Source organism: Channa argus, chromosome 10 (assembly GCF_033026475.1).
Source record: "Channa argus isolate prfri chromosome 10, Channa argus male v1.0, whole genome shotgun sequence".
NCBI classification, from domain to species: domain Eukaryota; kingdom Metazoa; phylum Chordata; class Actinopteri; order Anabantiformes; family Channidae; genus Channa; species Channa argus.
The window spans coordinates 8,731,582-8,749,510 of record NC_090206.1 but is presented as its reverse complement, the minus strand read 5'-3'; the positions used below and the strand labels follow the sequence as shown (position 1 = coordinate 8,749,510).

The following is a 17,929-nucleotide window of genomic DNA, read 5'->3' as shown; positions in this document are numbered from 1 at the left end:
AACCCCTTATATGGCTGCTTTGAGAACCATAGCTCGATGTCAGGTAACTCAGTCACAGATATTGCCCTTTAAGCAGGATAATGACAAGCAGCAGACTTCTACAGACACTAAACTGATGAGGGAAAAAAACACTACGTGTGCATGCAATGCACCGCTGTATAGTTCATCTGCTCTCAGTAAGTTATTAAAAGTGTACCGATAGCTACGTCGGTTTATTTTGAGTGATTATTTCTTGATGTTAAAAAAAAATACTGTTGGTGGGGAGATGTGTTTTTTTTTTGCCCGGCCTGCTTTTTTTTCAGTATGCGGAGGAGTAGGGTGACGTCGCCCATAACCGGATGCCTATTGGTCAGACCTACGTAAACGTACGTATTACGTTATTTTGAAATTTCACCGGTGGAGCGCTTGTTGTTGTGTCATCGGGAGCTGCGCTGTGGCGCTATCGAAATAATAAAAGCAAGATACACTGAATTGAAAATGTCTTTTTCAAGAGCTCCATTGAAAAGATTCAATGAATGTGTTGGTAAGTACAATAGAGTAGCAAATGCAAGTGAGTTTTTGGTTAAAAAAAATAGCTAAATGTAATAGCGAAGAAAGGTCAAGATATTCAGAAGTGACGTTAAGTAGCTTGTTAGCTGATTGACTTGCACACGTTAACGTTGCCGTTTATTTGTATGATAAACTGTTAGGTTCACCTAAGTAACGCAATTTAGATAATTCAATTCATCGATGTTTTCTTAAAGCCTTACCATGTTAGCTAACTTGTGCTTTGGCTCAAGGCTCTACCCCTGCACCGGGGTCTTATGAGATTAAACCCGGAGAACTGAGGGGAGCCGCATCCTTCGACAAATCGGATCGATTCAGACCTGTTAAAGCAGGTGGGTAAATGCTAAATGCACAATGCAGAAAGGGAAAAACAACTTATAGGTCTTAAACCACAATGTTCTGTGACTTTTGCTACTTTGTTTTTTCAGGGGCTGGGGCTCTTATGCCGCCACCATCGCCTTCCAGAAATGTCTTGGTGTCCCCTGTGCGTAGGACTTTGTCAGTTGATGGCCTTGTAAGTTTCTTTTCCTTCAGCATGAAATAACACCACTCACGTTTTTCATTAATAACGTTAGCAGATCTGCTTCTGTTACAAAACTGTGTTTCTGTCTCATCGAAATTAGGCTGAAGGGCTAAGTGCAAAGAAGACTGGCATGACCATGGAAAGGAAACAGCAGAAGCTCTTGGAGAGAGAGGTACTCTTCATAGAAGAAATAGTCAGTCATTAGGTATCTAGAATATGACGTTGACGTTTAAATTTCTTTTGTGATTCTGCGGGTCATAACTATAGCTTTGCATTTAAATAGATCCGGTCCCTGGTTCAGCAGCGAGGGGAGCAGGACCGTCACTTGCTGGCCATGGAAGAGGAGATGAAGAAGGTTGAGGCCAAGTTGCTGGCTGCAGTCCGAGAGAAAACAGGCCTTGCTGCCAATGTTACCACTCTTGAGAGACAACGAGCTGAGCTCAAGAAAATCAATGAGTTCCTAAAAAGCAAGGTGCCTTTAGAAATCCTTTTCCTATTTTTTAGCAGTTCTGTGTGGAAAATCACTGAGTATGTTTTTTGTTTGTAGGTGTCTAGTGACACTACAAAAAAGAGAGTCAATTCATTAACAATGGAGTTGATGGAGGCCCGAAACACTTTGGATGTTAAAAACAAGGTATGACTTGTATAAGCATATTTCCTTTCTCTATAAGACCCTTTTTCCTGGTTAGTTTGAAGCTAAACAATAGTCCAACAGTTTAGAACATATTTTAGTTAAATTGCTCTTTTGTACAACGTGTTTTTGTGTGTGAGATCAGGAGTTAAGTGTCCTGCAGATTAACAGTGAAGGACAATTGAAGGTGCTAGAAACTGACCTCCAAACTTCCAGGGCTACTGTCACTGCTTTAAAAGAGAGGAACAGAGACTTGGGTAAGATTTGTGAATATACAGTGTGACAAATGTATTTGCCAACATGTGTATATGAACTAAACAAGGTTTTTACCTTTAGAGGAACTCCATCAAGTGATGAAAATCCAGAGTGAAGAGCTAGAAAATGAAAATTCAAGGTTACGTGGTGAGTTCTGTTTATCAGCTGTCATTTCTACTCATTTACTTGTACTTATCCATAAAAACGGTTAAATACAGTGAACGATTCTACTTATGTCAGATTTCTTAGCCTGTCTCCTGCAAATAAAGGTCTCCCGTCATTTCCCTTGTACAATGTACAAAATAAAGATAAGAATTAACACTTGTTGTACAGTCACACACAATTCTGTGTTTCTAGCTGTGATACGAGAGCTAAAGGAGGAGATCCGAGTGGTGCAGGAATATCTGGACACAGCCAATGATGAGATCCAGGTATAAACTAGGTCCACAAGTCCAATTTACAAAAGTGAAAATCGTTATCTTTTTATTGTGCTTTTGTAAAATCCACACTGGATTCGTGCATTTGTAGGATCTTCGCTTGAAACTCCAAGAGAAGATGCAGGACAACACTGTTGCAAGTTCTAAGCTTGAGGAAGTAAAGTATGTTAACCCCTATGCACCGTTTCAAAGCAAGCTAGATATTGACTGTATGCTGTGACACTCCTTTGTCACTTCTTCACAGGCAACTACAAACTGAGCTAAAGCAGTGCATGACTGACCTAGGAGCCGCTCAAGATGGGCTGAGACAAAAAGAGGAGGAAGCATTGAAATTCGATCAAGAGCTGAGGGTGTCAAAGGATGCTTTATGGGAAGCAGAGACGAGGTTGGAGAATGTAGAGCTGGAGCTTAAGTCTTCGCAAAATGCAATGATGGAAATGGAGGAGCAAATGAAATTGGCCCACCAAGATGTTCTTGATTCTCAAGCAACAGTGCATCAGCAAGAGGCAGAGCTTGCTAGACTTAGGGAAGTGCTTAGACGGACAGAGAAGGAGCTGGATGAGAGGGTGGCACACCTCGAACAACGGTGTCTTTACTCTGAGGAAGAGAGATGTACGTTCACAAAGATCCTATTGCTATGTTCATTTTTTTTAATGAAACAGTGAGTTATTATTTATTGTATACATTTTGTTTTAGGCAAGACTCAGGAAGAGGGATTGAGGAGAGTGCAGGAGTTGAAGACCGAGCTCAACCTGCTTAAGGAGGCTAAAAGAGATGAGAAAAAGAGACAGATTCAGCTCCAGCAAGAACATGCTGCTCTTACTGAGGAACTGATCAAAGAAAAGGTAACACAAGGTTTTGTTTCACATGTTGCACTCTTTTTTTTTTTTTTTTTTAATTTGGTGCATTGACACCTAAGCTGTAACTTAATCTTTCCTATTTTTACAGGCACTTGTAGACTCCTTGTCTGTGCTGGTGAAGCAAGAGAGGGAGGAGTCTGAAGAGAAGATGAGACAGTTAACAGAGGAGATGGAGGAGGTGCTCGGAGAGCTTGCTATACTGGAGGACCAGGATAAGAAGAGACAAGAGATGGTGGAGAAGAGTCAGGAGGATGTCCAGAAGCTGCAGGAAGAAAACAGTGAGCTAGAGAGACAACTGAGGGATACCAGGACACTAGTGGAAAGGTAAGCCACCAGGGGCCAAACACATAAAGTGTTGCCAGAAATGCAAAAGACATTGTATGTCCAAAAATTTTCAGCACATCTATAAAGATAAAATTATATTGTAATGGAAAATATATTTGCTTCACTTGAAAACATCTTTTTCGTTGTTGTTTTTTTAATTTTATTTATTTCTTTCCATTGCCTGTGTGTTGCTATTTAGAGTCACAGGCAGCTGGGAGCTTCTCCTAGCCTACACTGAGCTGAGAAAAATGATTGACGGGTTGCCAGTCCATGGCATAGACAGTGGAGGTCACTGTTTATTTCTGTTTATGAGCAGCTTCAATTTGCCTCACTACCTTATTGAATCTGAGGGCAACCAGGGCACTTGGGAGGGCTTCTATTTAGACACTTGAGAATAGAGATGGATGGAAAAATAGTGGTGAGAAAAAATAGACATGACACTCAAACATAATTTTCCCGATTTGAATAGAGAATGGCAGTCTTTGATGTAGAAATTACAAGGGCTGCAACTAACAATTATTTCATTATCAATTAATTTGTCAGTTGCTTTTTTTTCCCCCTTTTTTTTGGAAGTTGTTTAGTGCTGTCATTCCTGACCTCTTCGATCTGACTCCTTCTCAGTCCTGTTAGATGACTACCCATCTGATTTCAAAGATTTGCTTATAAACTGAAAAAATACATGTTATTTGAGCTTATTAATAAAGTTTTTTAATAAAATGGTTATTAGGTTATATTGTTCAAATCTACATGTGTACTTCACTAAGTGACAAAAGTTGGAGGTAGACTATCCATTTATCCAATATAGAATATAATAGAAGTTTTATTTTCATCATTGAGCACATTCACATGTGCACTGAAATTTGTGCTCTTCATTTAACCCATCCCCCTGTGGGGAGCAGAGGGCATCCACAGGTGGCCCCAGGGAGCTAGTGCTGAGTGTCTTGCTTAAGGACACACCTGATGCGTGGGTTGGGAGACCTCTGCATCCCAGCCTGATGCTTTACCCATTATGCAATAGGCTGCTTCCTTAATGTATGTTCAGCTGGGCCTAAATAATTTTACCTCTGCATTACTTTTAGCTGTTTCAACTGTTCATTGCATTCAACAAAATCTTTTAAGTGTTTTTTCATAGTTTTAGCAAACTAATTTAGTAGTTTATTACTTTTAGCTAACAGTTCAACCAATGTAATGACAACAAGTTCACACCTGTAAAATAGTATATGGGTGTGGCTGTGTTTTTATTTATACTTTAAACACATATTTAAATATATTTTTATTAAACAACTGTAGTTGACAAACATTTGGGTTTAACTGTACACATACTGTAATCCTGATCACTGACTTAGCTTATGGAATACTGCAAAGTATTTGTATAGGTTCTATACTATGTAGTGAATTTCGGGCAGTAAAGTAAAACACTAATTGTGTGCTTGTCTTTTCTTTTTTTAGTAAGAACAACGATCTAGCAACTTTGAAAGACGATCACTTAGCAGCCATGAGAGAACTCCAAGAGGCCCACACAAACTCACAGGGCAAGATGGGATTCATTGTCACAGAGCTGGAAAGGTGAGAGCTGCAGTGTCTGTGTTGATTAAAGCACTGCTGAAATGTCTGTTTAATATGCGTCTGTATAAAATGCTTTTAAACTTGTAAGCCTTACACACTGCTTGTTGAATTTCTCAGCACCAAAGAGGCTCTGAAAGTAGCAGAGGAGAGACAGAAAGACCTGGAAGTGGAGGTGGAGAGAGTGACCCAGCAGATGAAGGACGAGATGGACAAAGCTGTAAAACAGAAAGAGGAAGAGATCAAGAGAGTGCAGGAGAGGTTAGAGGAGCAGCAAGAGAGGCTGTTAGCTGAAGTGAAATCCAGAGAGGAGGATGCAAGGTGTGCTTCATATTCACTTTCACTCTGTGTTCTAACAACTGTCATTTTCCCATCTTTTTACATTCCCTTGTTCCTTGACTTGACAGAATTTTGCTGGAGGTGCAGACTCGCCTTGCACAAAAAGATGAGGAGCTGAGGGCTATGAAGATGAGCCACGCTGCCTTGATAAGTCAGTTACACCACGAGCTAGAGTTGCAGAAAAAGGAGAAACAGGAGGCACTGGGGCAACTGGAGGAACACAGAGGTCTGAGTTTTACTAAGCTCCAGGATGAAAAGGAAAAAGCCCAGAAACTGCTAGAGGAGGTCAGCCAGGAAAGAGAGAAAATAATGGAACAGCTTGAAAAAGAGCGAGGGGAGAAAGTTAGAATTCAGACAGCATTTCATGAGTTAGGGGAAACACTGGAGGCTGAAAGGAAAGCCCACCAGCAGCTAAGGTCAGAGGTGTTCAGACTACAAGCTGAGCTTCAGAGAGTGAACGAGGAAAAGAAGAATCTTCTCTCTCAAGTAGAATTTGGAGAGCAGTCCAGGCTTGCTCTTGAAAATCAACTAAACCTAGCAGAACGGGAAAGAAATCTGCTTCAGTCTCGTCTGGATGAGGTGGAGAAAGAGGGTGTGAGCTTACAGACTCAAATAGACCTAATGGAAGAGACAAAACAGGCCCTGCAGCAGCAGGTTGAACAACAGATACAAGACAGACAAGCTCTGGAGAAGCAGGTAGAAGTACTGACTCATGAGAAGGTCACTCTGCAGTGGGAGATGGAGGAGCAGCGACTGGACCTCCAAAGAAAAATAACTGAAGCACAAGAGAAAAGGTGAGAGAATTTATTTATTTATATATTTATTTATTGTGTGTTTTTATAAAATGCTGAATTGTTTTTTGATTGTATTATTAATTTCTTCTAAGCTCCCCGACTTCAGAGGCTGAACACTGGAGACAACAGTATGATGAGCTATTTGCCAAAGTCAGCCCCTTCCAGGTCAGTCATGTCCACATAGGAAATTTTACAATAGCCTAGATACTCATTCATTAAAGCTGTCCTTATCAATATTTATAACAAGAGAAAGGATAATGGTGTACAAAAGTGAAAGTTATTCTAGATTTAAAAATAACTTTTACTGTTTTGATTTAATAATTCCACTCCCATCCATCTTATTTTCAACCCCTAGTGTTGCTATTTCAGACCAAACAAAAAAGTTCTGCAAAAAAATGTGCTGTGCATTATTGGCCCAGCACCAAACAGATGACAAGTGTAGCACCTAGCTGAAGTTTTCCCTTAGGAGATGGAGAATTTTAGTTCTGGCTCTGTAACAACAACCCCAAATGAATGTTGTTGTTGTTCCATTCCTCCTGGATGTATAAATGGATCATTTTTATAAATGCAAGAATACTTACAACTTCTTGTTCGGTGCCCACAGGAACAGCTGAATGCATTTGCAGCCGAGCGAGATGCATTGCTCAACGAGAATGGGACAAACCAGGAAGAGTTAAACAAGTTGGCTGATGCTTATGCTCGCCTGCTGGGCCACCAGAACCAGAAGCAGAAAATCAAACATGTGGTGAAACTGAAAGATGAGAACATTTCCCTGAAACAGGTAATGCATGAGAACACCCCTGTCCGCTTTCCACGACACACACACACACACACACACACACAAACACACACAGTACAAGAGCTTATGTTTGTGTCTGTGCGTGCGTGCGTAGGAGGTGACCAAGCTTCGGTCCCAGGTGAACCGACAGAAGAGTGATCTGGAGCAGCTGAAGTCAAAGCTCCCAGGTGCTGCTCGCCGCAGGTTTGATCCCAGCAAAGCTTTCCAACACAATAAGGAGAACAGACAAAGTGAAACAACTGACGCCCTTAAAGAAGGTAAGAATTAAACTGACCTCATCGCAACATCCTGCGTTTAAAGCAAAATGTTATAGGACTGGCTTTTATAAGTTTGTTGACCTTCAGCTTATGTGAAATCCTAATTCATTTTTTAATTCTGTTTTGTCAGGAAATTATTATGCATAATGGAGATCTTCTGCCATTCAAGAATGGATAATGAACTGGTATATTTAGTTTCAATTAACTTCTAATGTTTGCTATGCTGAATACTTAACTTCTTTATAAATGTTAATTATATTTAGGTAGGAGTCTTTGGAACTTTATCTTTTTTTTTTTTTTTGCTTATTTTAGGAACTTTTATCAGTGTATGGGATTAGTGTGTTAAAAAAAATAAGAAGAACAATAGGAACAAGTGCTCACCTTTCAGAGAACTAAAGCACGCATGATTTATTGCTGAATCAGTTTGTATGTTTTTAGCAGTTCTTTCAAGCGAGCCAGTAAATATTCTGTGACACAGCATCATTTCTTTTTTTTGTAAATAAAGACAGATTTTAATAGAATTCTTAAAAGAAAGTACTCACTGACATATTTTTCCTTAAGTGTAAAAGTGATGTGCACAAAGCTTTGGCTCTTCTTGGCAATGTCTGTTGTCAACCAGTAGAGAGCACTCTAGGACTGCAGCCACAGGTTAGAGCGCAACAACAAAACCTTTTGCAACCCATGTTTCACCCACACTATACACCAGCTACAAAGAACACAAATTCACATCTTTGTGCAGAGGGGCCTTGGGTTATGGGCCATGAAGCTTTATTTCCATCAGTTGATAAGACATAGCCAGTGTCAGTCCAGAAATTGACTTTGGGACCTTTTTACAAGCTATGAGTGGTGCTAGTTGTGGAGTGGTGAGTTGTCAATTGCAGTAGCCTTCCAGGTGGTAAATGCTGCATGGTTTATGGCAGCACTGCTCCACGATGCCTCTCTTCACCTTGGGCTCATCGTGCCCAGACAGAGCTTCCGACATCCGCTGCTCCTGTCTGGCTATTTTGGACAGGAACCCTTTGAAGTGGAGAAAGTTTCCATAACCCTGTGTCAGTTCCTGCTCAAAATCAAACTACCATTTAGACTGTTCATGTTTTTAATGGGACCTAATGACTAAGTAATCTGATCTCCACAATCAATTGAGTCTTTTCTGTACTGCAAGAGGGAAAATGGGAGTTGGATAACTTACTCCTCTAAAGTTTACTTGCAAACATCAGTAGAATGTTTGAGGCGGAAGATCCAAACAGTGCATCTTGGGAATAACGTAATGAGAAATTTGGGAATTTAACATGATTTGAGAATAATGGGTTTGTGAAATCATGGATGGTAAAAGCCTGGCCACGCCACGTCAAAAGATACAGCGAGAGTCTCTGTGCACTGGTTCAACCAAACGCGTAGATTTAGTTCAGTAAAGTTTACAGCATGTTTCCTAATCACTTTTTCTCCAACTAGCCAAATTGACTTTCTCATTAGGCTCTGAACTTTGAACACGGTAGGCAGCTGCTGGGATACAAAGCCAGCCTGGGTTTTTGGGGCCATATCATACTGTTATTTTCTGATCTCCCAGCATCAAGGGCACAATTAAAACTTACTTTACGCACGTCAAACAAAAGAAGTCACAACTATTCCCAGAACTAATATGGCCTTACCAAGCACATGTTCCAGATCCCTCTTGTGGGGTCGGGTTTGGCTGTAGAAAAATCCCCGTTCTCCACATACGAAGTACAAGGCGTCCACCAGGTGGGAGCCACACAGGTGCTGGGCAGGGGCTGTGGACACCCCTTGGGAGTAGACCATCAGCAGTAACATCACAGACATCACCCATGGTACCCTGGCCATAGGAAGGAGTCTTCTTGGAGTACTAAAATGGTACACATCTGATCAAATTTTTATATTAGATGTCAAAGATAAAGAATAAAAGTTAATTCACCTATTAATATTTAATGCGGAGAGGCCAGATGGTTGAAAGCTAATAAGTTTAGATAGATATTTTGTGATGTTTTTGTGAAAGTCTACTAGATAACTTCAGCTCTGAAGAGTATAATAGCCCAGAGACAACATTGAAAGCATACTGCAATACCCTAACTCAAAATAAAGGCTTTGAAGTGAGTAGAAAACTGAATAATTCAGTCTTTCATTTGAAATAAAAGGCCAGGATGAAACAAGGTCTGGGAAAAGCCACTGGATGGTATCTAACTCAAAATCTCTAAATGTTACAAATTAGCGTGAGTCTGAGCAGTCAAAGTCAAAGATTAAGAAGAGTGATGAGCTCAAAAATTACATCTTGATGACCTTTGTGCTCTTCAAGCTCATCTTCACTGGGGAGATATTTCAATAATATATCAAAATTCCTGAATGAATTGGACGCTGTTAAAGTGAAAATCAACCCTCAGAATTTCTGTTTTTAATGTTTGGCATTTCACAATTTATATTGGCAAACAACGTTTTAGAGCTCAGCCATTCAAGGTTACGCTTAATATTTTTTTCTACAGAGCTCCTATTAAAGGAAATAGATTTTCTATAGAATACCTTTTAATATACTTTCATGCCCCAGGTGATCCTTATTTTATCTTAACACCATCTATTACAAGCTAGATAGGACTGTCTATGTCCCCAAATCCTCATCAGCGTATCCTCAAGGTCAGTCCCAACCTAGCAGTCCAGCTCAACAGCTATAATGCTCGAGAGTGGGAACGATGTGTCCAAAATCACAGGATTCTTATTAGTCAAATCCCATTTTGATGGATATTCTCCTGGGTTTGAAGTTCAACTCCTGTTTCAAGGTGAAAAACATATTTAGCAGTAATTTAGAAGCTATATAGACCTTTTGTGGACATCTTACAGTGTACTGTAGATTATTGGATAGAAAATGAATCATTTTAACAGTGTCTTTAACAATGCACCTGTGCCAGGCATTGGCAGAGCGCTCCTTCTGGCCTGCCACTCCTCTTGGCTGCATGCCAGGCTCCTTGGCACAGTAGACTGGTTGAATTATAGATCCCTGCCTGTGCTAGTCTTTACTTTCTTCCTGGTTGTTATACATATCAATTTTTAAAGCTGAAATCTTGAGGGAATACAGAGAAACTTGCTTACCTGTGTTTGCGGCCTCCGAGCAGCAGAGCAGCAGGTGGTTACGGATGACAAAGGGCCAAGCCCTATAGGACTATAGAAGCACAGAGAACATCTCTACTTGGCTACCTTTCCCCTCTATATCTCCCCACCTCCACCTGCCAGCCTCAGCAGAAAACGCAAAGGTCCTCTCATTAACACCCTGACCTGTAAGCATGTTGATCTGCTCCTGAGTGGCACTAAGTCATTTAACAGAGTGCGAACTAGAGGCAGCGCTTGAACAAAGTTAAGAAGGCAGTCACCCAAAGTGATACCCAATTCACCCCCTGCCGTGTGGTGGCCTGACTGGCACTGTTCACAGGTTGACAAACACCATATGCCACATTCAGATCACAGTGTCGATTAGAGGACTCAGGCTTATTGGTGATCACTAGTGGTTAAGATGGACTTTTCTGTCTACGTCAATCTGTCTTACAAATAAAAAGTAAAATGACTTATGACAATTAGGTAGAAATGCTTTTCTAAGCCTTATTGAACCGTATCATTTTCTTCACTCAATCTCTATAGATGCCAGCTCTCAATCCAATGAAACCAAAAAGGTAACACAGCGGTCTAATTTCTTTGGAAGCCTTGCAGGTTGTGCCTTACGTATCACACACACACACTGCTTTCAATAATCAGACTTACAATTGAAAGGAGAAGCAAGACTCTTTCATGAAGTCTCCATAACTGATTTTATTTGGAAAGCAAAGAGCTTGAAGTTAAACAAACGTGTAATTGTCCCAATATTAGTGGACTGTAATGTGTAAACCCATTGTACCAGGAAGTATATTCTAATTTACAGCCACAACTTGTAAGTTTATTGAAAAGGTGGCAAAATGAAGAAACTGTGTGTGTTTTATTGTGTATTTATTTATTTATTTTTAATTGTTTTGTATGAAACAATGGTAGATAGGTTTCAGAGTTTGGTTCCCAGGAATAAGACCATTACAAAAATGTTTCACATTGCCCCGATGCAATATTAAATTAATAATTCTTCTTTTCCTTTCGGCTGTTCCCTTTCAGGGGTCGCCACAGCGAATCGTGTACCTCCATCTAACCCTGTCCTCTGCATCCTCTTCTCTCACACCAACTAATTTCATGTCCTCCCTCACTACATCCATAAGTCTCCTCTTTGGTCTTCCTCTAGACCTCCTGCCTGGCAGCTCCAACCTCAGCATCTTTCTACCGATATATTCACAGTTTCTCCTCTGAACATGTCCAAACCGCCTCAATTTTGCCTCTTTGACTTTATCTCCAAAACATCTAACATGAGCTGTCCCTCTGATGTCCTCATTCCTGATCCTGTCCATCCTCGTCACTCCCAAGAGAACCTCAATATCTTAAGCTCTGCTACCTCCAGCTCTGCCTCCTGTCTTTTCTTCAGTGCCGCTGTCTCTAAGCCGAACAACGTCTCTGGTCTCACCCCCGTCTTGAACACCTTTCCTTCTTGCTGATACTCTTTTATCACACAACACACCTGACACTTTTCTCCACTAGTTCCAACCTGCCTGCACTCGCCTCTTCACCTCTTTTCCACACTCTCCGTTGCTCTGAACTGTTGACCCTAAGTACTTAAAGTCCTGCACCTTCTTCACATCTGCTCCCTGTAACCTCACCGTTCTACTTGGGTCCCTCTCATTCACACACATACTCTTTCTTACTGCAGCTAAGATTCATTCCTCTGTTTTCCAGAGCAGACCTCCACCTCTCTAGATTTTCCTCCACCCCCTCTCTGCTCTCACTACAAATCACAATGTCATCTGCAAATGTCATAATCCACGGACATTCCTGTCTAAACTCATCTGTCAGGCTGTCCATCACCAGACCAAACAAGTAGGGGCTCAGAGCCGATCCTTGATGCAGACCCACCTCCACCTTGAACTCCTCTGTCACACCTACAGCACCTCACCACGGTACATGTCCTGCACCACTCTAACATACTTCTCTGCCACTCCAGACTTCATACAATACCACAGCTCCTCTCTCTGCACCCTGTCATACGCTTTCTCTAAATCTACGAAGACACAATGCAACTCCCTCTGACCTTCTCTGTACTTCTATATGCATGCTCCAAGCAAATACTGCATCTGTTGTTCTCTTTCTAGGCATAAAACCATATTGCTGCTAACAAATGCTCACCTCTGCCCTTAGCCTAGCTTCCTCTACTCTTTCCCACAACTTCATTGTTTGGCTCATCAGCTTTATTCCTCTGTAGTTGCCACAGCCCTGCACATCTCCCTTGTTCATAAAAATGTGCACCAGTCCCCTTCTCGTCCATTCCTCTGCATCCTCTCACTCTCTAAGATCTTGTTAAATAAACTAGTCAGAAACTCTACTGCCACCTCTCCTAGACACTTCCATACCTCCACAGGTATGTCATCAGGACCAACTGCCTTTCCAATCTTCATTCTCTTCAATGTCCTCCTCACTTCACTCTTACTAATCATTGCTACTTCCTGCTCATCACCAGTTGCCCCTTCTACTCTTTGTTCCCTTTCCATATTAAATTAAAAATATTACAGTATATCTCATTATTATGGTTATTATAATTATTAAATAACCAGCTGCACACTCACATTGAAACTGGATAATAAATTAATAAGTAAATTTTTTCAATCCAATTGGTCTCTTTATTTATTCATCTATGTATGTATTTATGAATTTTTTTTTACATTTTATTTTATTTAGTCATTTGGCAAAATATTTTTATCCAAAGTGACTTACAACTGAGGTGCAAAGCCAAGTGGAAAGCATTAAAGCAAAGTGCTATAAGAAGAAATATTTCCGTTTCATGAGATGCAAGATCAAGCAGGACAGGGAAGTGTTTTTTGTTTAGGTTAAAACAGAAGTTGCAGAAGAGGTACTTCTTTTTTATTAGTTTTTGAATATTGTGAGTGAGTCTGCTGAGCATGCAGAGTTTTTATCTCATTCCACCATCAAAGGACCACTTAGCTGCAGCGGCTTGCTTTGGAAATTTTACTATGGGGTATAGAGACCACCAGGCATTGTTTGTTGGTGGTGGGAATGATGGTAGAGCTGGATCACAGTGTTTAGGTAGGAGGGTGCTGGTGAGTGACCACTCTATGGGTGAGAGTCGGAGCTTTGAAGCTGATGCAGGTGGCTACAGGAAGCCAGTGCAGAGAACAGTGGAGTGACGTGTGGTTTTTTTTTGGCTGATCAAAAGTGAGACATGCTGCTGCATTTTGGATCATCTGGAGGAGTTTCATTGTGCTGCTGGTAGCTCTGTCAGCAGGGAATTGTGGTAGTTGAGATGAGATATGGTCGGTGCCTTTTGACAGTTGTAGCATTATTATTTTTTTTTGTGGAGCCATATATTTCTGTCATTTTTACTGCAAGTGTCAAGTAGGTTGTGTACCTTTTGAAACACAACTGGACCAAAATAAATTATCTAGTGTCTCAATTTCATGGGTAGCACAGTCTTTCTTGTGCTGCATGTTACTGTGTTTTTGTCTTTTAACTTTACATAACAGTAGTCTGTGTTTTCTAATTCTTTAAACTGTCTTTTGAAAATGTAAATTTAATACAGTACACTTGTATCCTCACTAACTTTTTTAAAGATGTTCATAAAATATCCAACTATTAAAATTTAATGTGTTATGTTGGTTCTGAAATGTCACCCAAGACCCAACAAAGCAGTTTAAATGTAACGCCGAATAAAGAAGGCACATAAATTTATTAGTAATCCATTGTTTGTGTTCAGTTTGCTCTCAATGTTTGCAGCAATGTTCATTTGCCTCCTGGGTTACAGAGGAAGCTTATGGAAATCATGACAACATGAATATTGTTCTAAATGCTAAAAGGTTGAGAGGTTCGAAAATTACGTGGTCCCTCAGTGGACATCTGACGCAGATGTATACCTAAAGTCCAGAGCTAGAGGTTTGGTATGTGGCCATTTTATTCAGAACTTGCAAGAGACCTGTTAACTTGTTCATTTCTTTTCTACAGAGGAATAAAATGTATTTCTATTGAAAACACAATAAAAGCATGTTGCTCTCGTGTATCGATCTGACATGATCAAATATTTTAGGCTATGACTTGGCACGTCATTAGGACCCATGTGTGTTAAAGTAATATGTGGGCACTAAAAAAAAATGATTGCAGGCACATGTTCATGTCTTTCAAAGGACATATTTCAGCTAAATAACAGTACAATGAGGGCAAGTCTTTCAAAACCCTTGCTAATGAAAGGAGGGCTTTTAAAGCAACGATAAAAGAGAAAGGTGGGAAGAAAGCTATCCAACACCTTGACACTGCGATTTGAGAAGGTGTTAAATGTAGAACCAGGAAAAGGTCCAACTTTGGCGTGCTTTGAAAGTCATTCCTCGGGGGAACAGAGCAAAGCGGCGAGAGCTGTGAACAACAGGCACATCCTTCTCGCCCCGGTCGCATGGCTGCTTCAAACATGCACATCAAATAGCAGAGGACTAGCAGACACCCCAGACATGGAGAGACAGACAGAAATTCGGTGGAAAGTCGGCTGGGTCCCTAAGGTGGGAAGTTACGTAACTCGTCTTCTCTTCCACATTTGAGGAGATAAAAGGGAGTGAGGAGTTCAGCCTAGTGAGATGTTGTTAATCTGCTCTGAGAGTGAGCCTTTTTACTCCCATAATTATCCTAGATTTTCTGAGGATGGAAACCAAAGAGAAAAAAAAAATCATTGACTGATGCAGCAGACAACAGAAGCAGCTTGAAGCATTATGTTTTTTTCTTTTTCTTTTTTTTTTTTTTTTTGGTGAAAATTTGATCCGTAAGAAGGCAGAAGTAATGAGATAGGTTTCCATAAGTCAATGCTGAAAACTGGATACTGATACTAAGGCTCCATGAAGATTCTCCTGTGCTTAGATGAAGCAAATCTTTGAATACTGAAGAACTGCCACTAAAATCCATCCTAGGCTGAAACGAGGAGACATCAAAGTGTCGAAAAAGACAATAACTTTTTTCGTAAAATTTTTTGGCAAGGGCAAACAGTTTGGATTCCTGCAGGTCAAGCGGCCTTGTCATATGCAAACATAGTCTCATGCATGTGTGTGCATACACACAGAAGACAGACTGTTCCAGACATTGCCCTCTATGTGTGTCATGCCCTTCTGGCTCAGCTCCATGACAGAATGCTGCAGAGTTTCAGAAGATGCTACTGTGTCTATGTGTTTGAGACTGTGAGTGAGAGGGAGGTAGAGGGGGGTAGAGGGGGGTCTGCCCTGGTGTCTGGACTCTCCTGTCCTGCAAGTGACAGTCGCTAATGCAGTACTAACCCCTGTCATGACCTACTTTGCTAAACCACTTTTGTCCAGGCCGTCACAGAACACACACACAATATGAATAGAACAATCTCCTTTTAATTCCAGAAGCTTTTATTTCTTTTTAAACAGCACTTGAATAATGGCACACAAATGCACAGAGAGAGAGACATTTGAGCAGATTGGAATTAGAAGCTGACAGGTTGGGTTGGGTAACAGAGCTTGGTAAGAGTGTGGTTTGACAGCTGAGAAAATGACTACATGTTATAAATGTGACAAGTCCCCAAGAGAGGAGTGAGGCAGGACAGAATGATGGCCAGTTTGATTTTCAGGCCAGAAAATAGATTTCTATTTAAACCCTCGTGTGACCGCCCTGTTCAAGTTGTGCTCAGCGCGAGATGAGAGAATTTCATTTAGAACTGGCATTTTTCTAGTTTGTGTTAGGCGTCCTTTAGTTTGATGGATTGATATGAGAGTGGCTCGCTTCCTCTTTGAATGGACATTTTTTCACACCACATCTGAAGAAAGAAGGATGTTGTGTCTCTTCGTATTGTGACCCTCCCAACTGGGTATTATGACCCTTCAATTCACCAATGAGAATTAGTATCAGTTTGATATGTGCTTGATCTTGTACATTTTCCACTGAAGGAGGGTGTTGATTCACTTGGGATTGATGTGATGCGGTCTTTGTCTCGTTCATGCTGACAGCCTTTGAAATCAGCTTTACGGTTTCATCCATCTTCAGCCATGCTGCTGTGTGAGGCTGCCAAAGTGAAACCTGAACGTCTGAGTTTGACTTCAGCGGTAAGAAAACCCCTACCAACACTAATAACTCACAATCCAGCTTTGGAACAAAGCAATTCTTCTGTGTGATGTGGGCCTGCTTCATATGTTTATGCTTAGGCTTCCAGATCAAAAACAAGATGACTGGACTCAACTTTGGTGAATTTTACAGAGAGAGGCCACCTTCATTCAGGAAGGCTCTGATCCTAGTCAGGTTCAAACATACGTGGCTACTGAGCAGCTCCACAGGAGCCTTGCAGGGCCTTGCTCAAGGACACTAAGAGTTACTTCTTCGAGGATGTAAATGAGTGAGGTGCTGCTTCTGTTGAACTTGTCCAACCAGATTTAATCCTGCTGGTCTGGGGATTCAACCTCTAAACTTCCAATCCTAAGCTTATCAAACCTTCTCAAATGGGAAATTAAAGTTTGGGTTGAGTTACAATAGATAATGGAGCAAAGCAACCCTGTGTCCTAAAAATTAATAATTAATATGGAAAAATGATGATATGACATGAATTTGAATGAACGAACACTCAAAAGCCCCACATATAATTAAGTTTTGGCAACAAAAGCACTTTAGTTAAGGTTAGTTAATGATTGCGGTCATGTTTACATTTACATTTAGTCATTTGGCAGATGCCTTTATCCAAGGCGACGCACAAGTGAGGTACAAGGCAAGCATTAGTCTAAGTCAAGGAGAAAACATTAAAGTAAAGTGCTATCAGATTAAGTGTTTCCCTTTCATGAGATGCAAGTGCCATTTGTTTTAGTAGATTAAAGTGCATAGGAAGGTGCAGAAGAGTTCTGATAAGTTATAAATATTGGTAGTGAGGCTGCTGAGCGTGCAGTTTGGTAGCTCGCTAACCCACCACTGTGGGATCACTGAGCTGAGTGGGTTTAAAAGTCAAAAGTGACTGTTACGGTTTTGTTCTGGCCAAAATGTGCTGTAAACTAAAGACAACTAAAAGAAAGGTTAGTGATGCTATAATCAGACAAAGGGCATCATTTTTACTGACTGAAAAATTATGTAATCTGGGAAAAATTGATATCTTCAGCAGCATAATCTGTTAAAATATGTTACAATTCAGTTTACAAAAATATTTGTGTTTGCAGTTTAGTTGCATTAGATTATTATTAGGCAAGAGGGTGGAGCAGAGGCTAGGTGAGTGTGATGCCATACCTTTGTACTAATGCTTATAATGCTTTCCATTTCAGTTTTTTAAGCAGAACACAATAGTATTTTCTCACAAACCACGTTACCCAAAGTGAAAATTAGACATAAGGCTTTGGCAAAAGTTCAATAAGAAGACCTTCTTTCCTCTCACTTCTCTAATCAGGAATTTCACATTTCTATTTGCATCCGCTACATCACTTCCTTTTCCTCTCTCAGACATTCAGATGTCACCATTCCTGGCCTATTATCTCCCGGCCTGCGCCTTTGAGCCCCAT

The 17,929-nt window shown here is 40.7% G+C and overlaps 2 protein-coding genes across 2 annotated transcripts; one reads left to right on the top strand and one right to left on the bottom strand.

The window, feature by feature from the left end:
• Positions 1 to 399: 399 nt before the first annotated feature.
• On the top strand, positions 400 to 7,849 carry hmmr (hyaluronan-mediated motility receptor (RHAMM)). The gene is made up of 20 exons (XM_067519183.1): positions 400 to 523; positions 780 to 878; positions 975 to 1,060; positions 1,170 to 1,241; positions 1,353 to 1,541; positions 1,617 to 1,703; positions 1,846 to 1,957; positions 2,037 to 2,102; positions 2,313 to 2,386; positions 2,484 to 2,554; positions 2,637 to 3,004; positions 3,089 to 3,237; positions 3,341 to 3,576; positions 5,026 to 5,142; positions 5,260 to 5,460; positions 5,547 to 6,272; positions 6,365 to 6,437; positions 6,877 to 7,053; positions 7,166 to 7,328; positions 7,459 to 7,849. Exons 1-20 carry the CDS (start codon positions 478 to 480, stop codon positions 7,473 to 7,475), a joined length of 3,129 nt encoding a protein of 1,042 aa, XP_067375284.1. The 5' UTR covers positions 400 to 477; the 3' UTR covers positions 7,476 to 7,849.
• A 350-nt stretch (positions 7,850 to 8,199) lies between these two features.
• On the bottom strand, positions 8,200 to 9,173 carry insb (preproinsulin b). Its single transcript, XM_067519184.1, has 2 exons — positions 8,978 to 9,173; positions 8,200 to 8,345 (listed from the first exon to the last, which is right to left on the bottom strand). Exons 1-2 carry the CDS (start codon positions 9,165 to 9,167, stop codon positions 8,200 to 8,202), a joined length of 336 nt encoding a protein of 111 aa, XP_067375285.1. The 5' UTR covers positions 9,168 to 9,173.
• Positions 9,174 to 17,929: the final 8,756 nt, after the last annotated feature.

Coding starts and splice junctions, on each gene's coding strand:
- hmmr (XM_067519183.1), top strand. CDS start 478: ATGTCTTTTTCAAGAGCTCCATTGAAAAGATTCAATGAATGTGTTG. Junction 1,704..1,845: donor CTTTGGATGTTAAAAACAAG/GTATGACTTGTA, acceptor GTGTGAGATCAG/GAGTTAAGTGTCCTGCAGAT. Junction 2,555..2,636: donor TCTAAGCTTGAGGAAGTAAA/GTATGTTAACCC, acceptor ACTTCTTCACAG/GCAACTACAAACTGAGCTAA.
- insb (XM_067519184.1), bottom strand. CDS start 9,167: ATGGCCAGGGTACCATGGGTGATGTCTGTGATGTTACTGCTGATGGTC. Junction 8,346..8,977: donor GGATCTGGAACATGTGCTTG/GTAAGGCCATAT, acceptor TCCACTTCAAAG/GGTTCCTGTCCAAAATAGCC.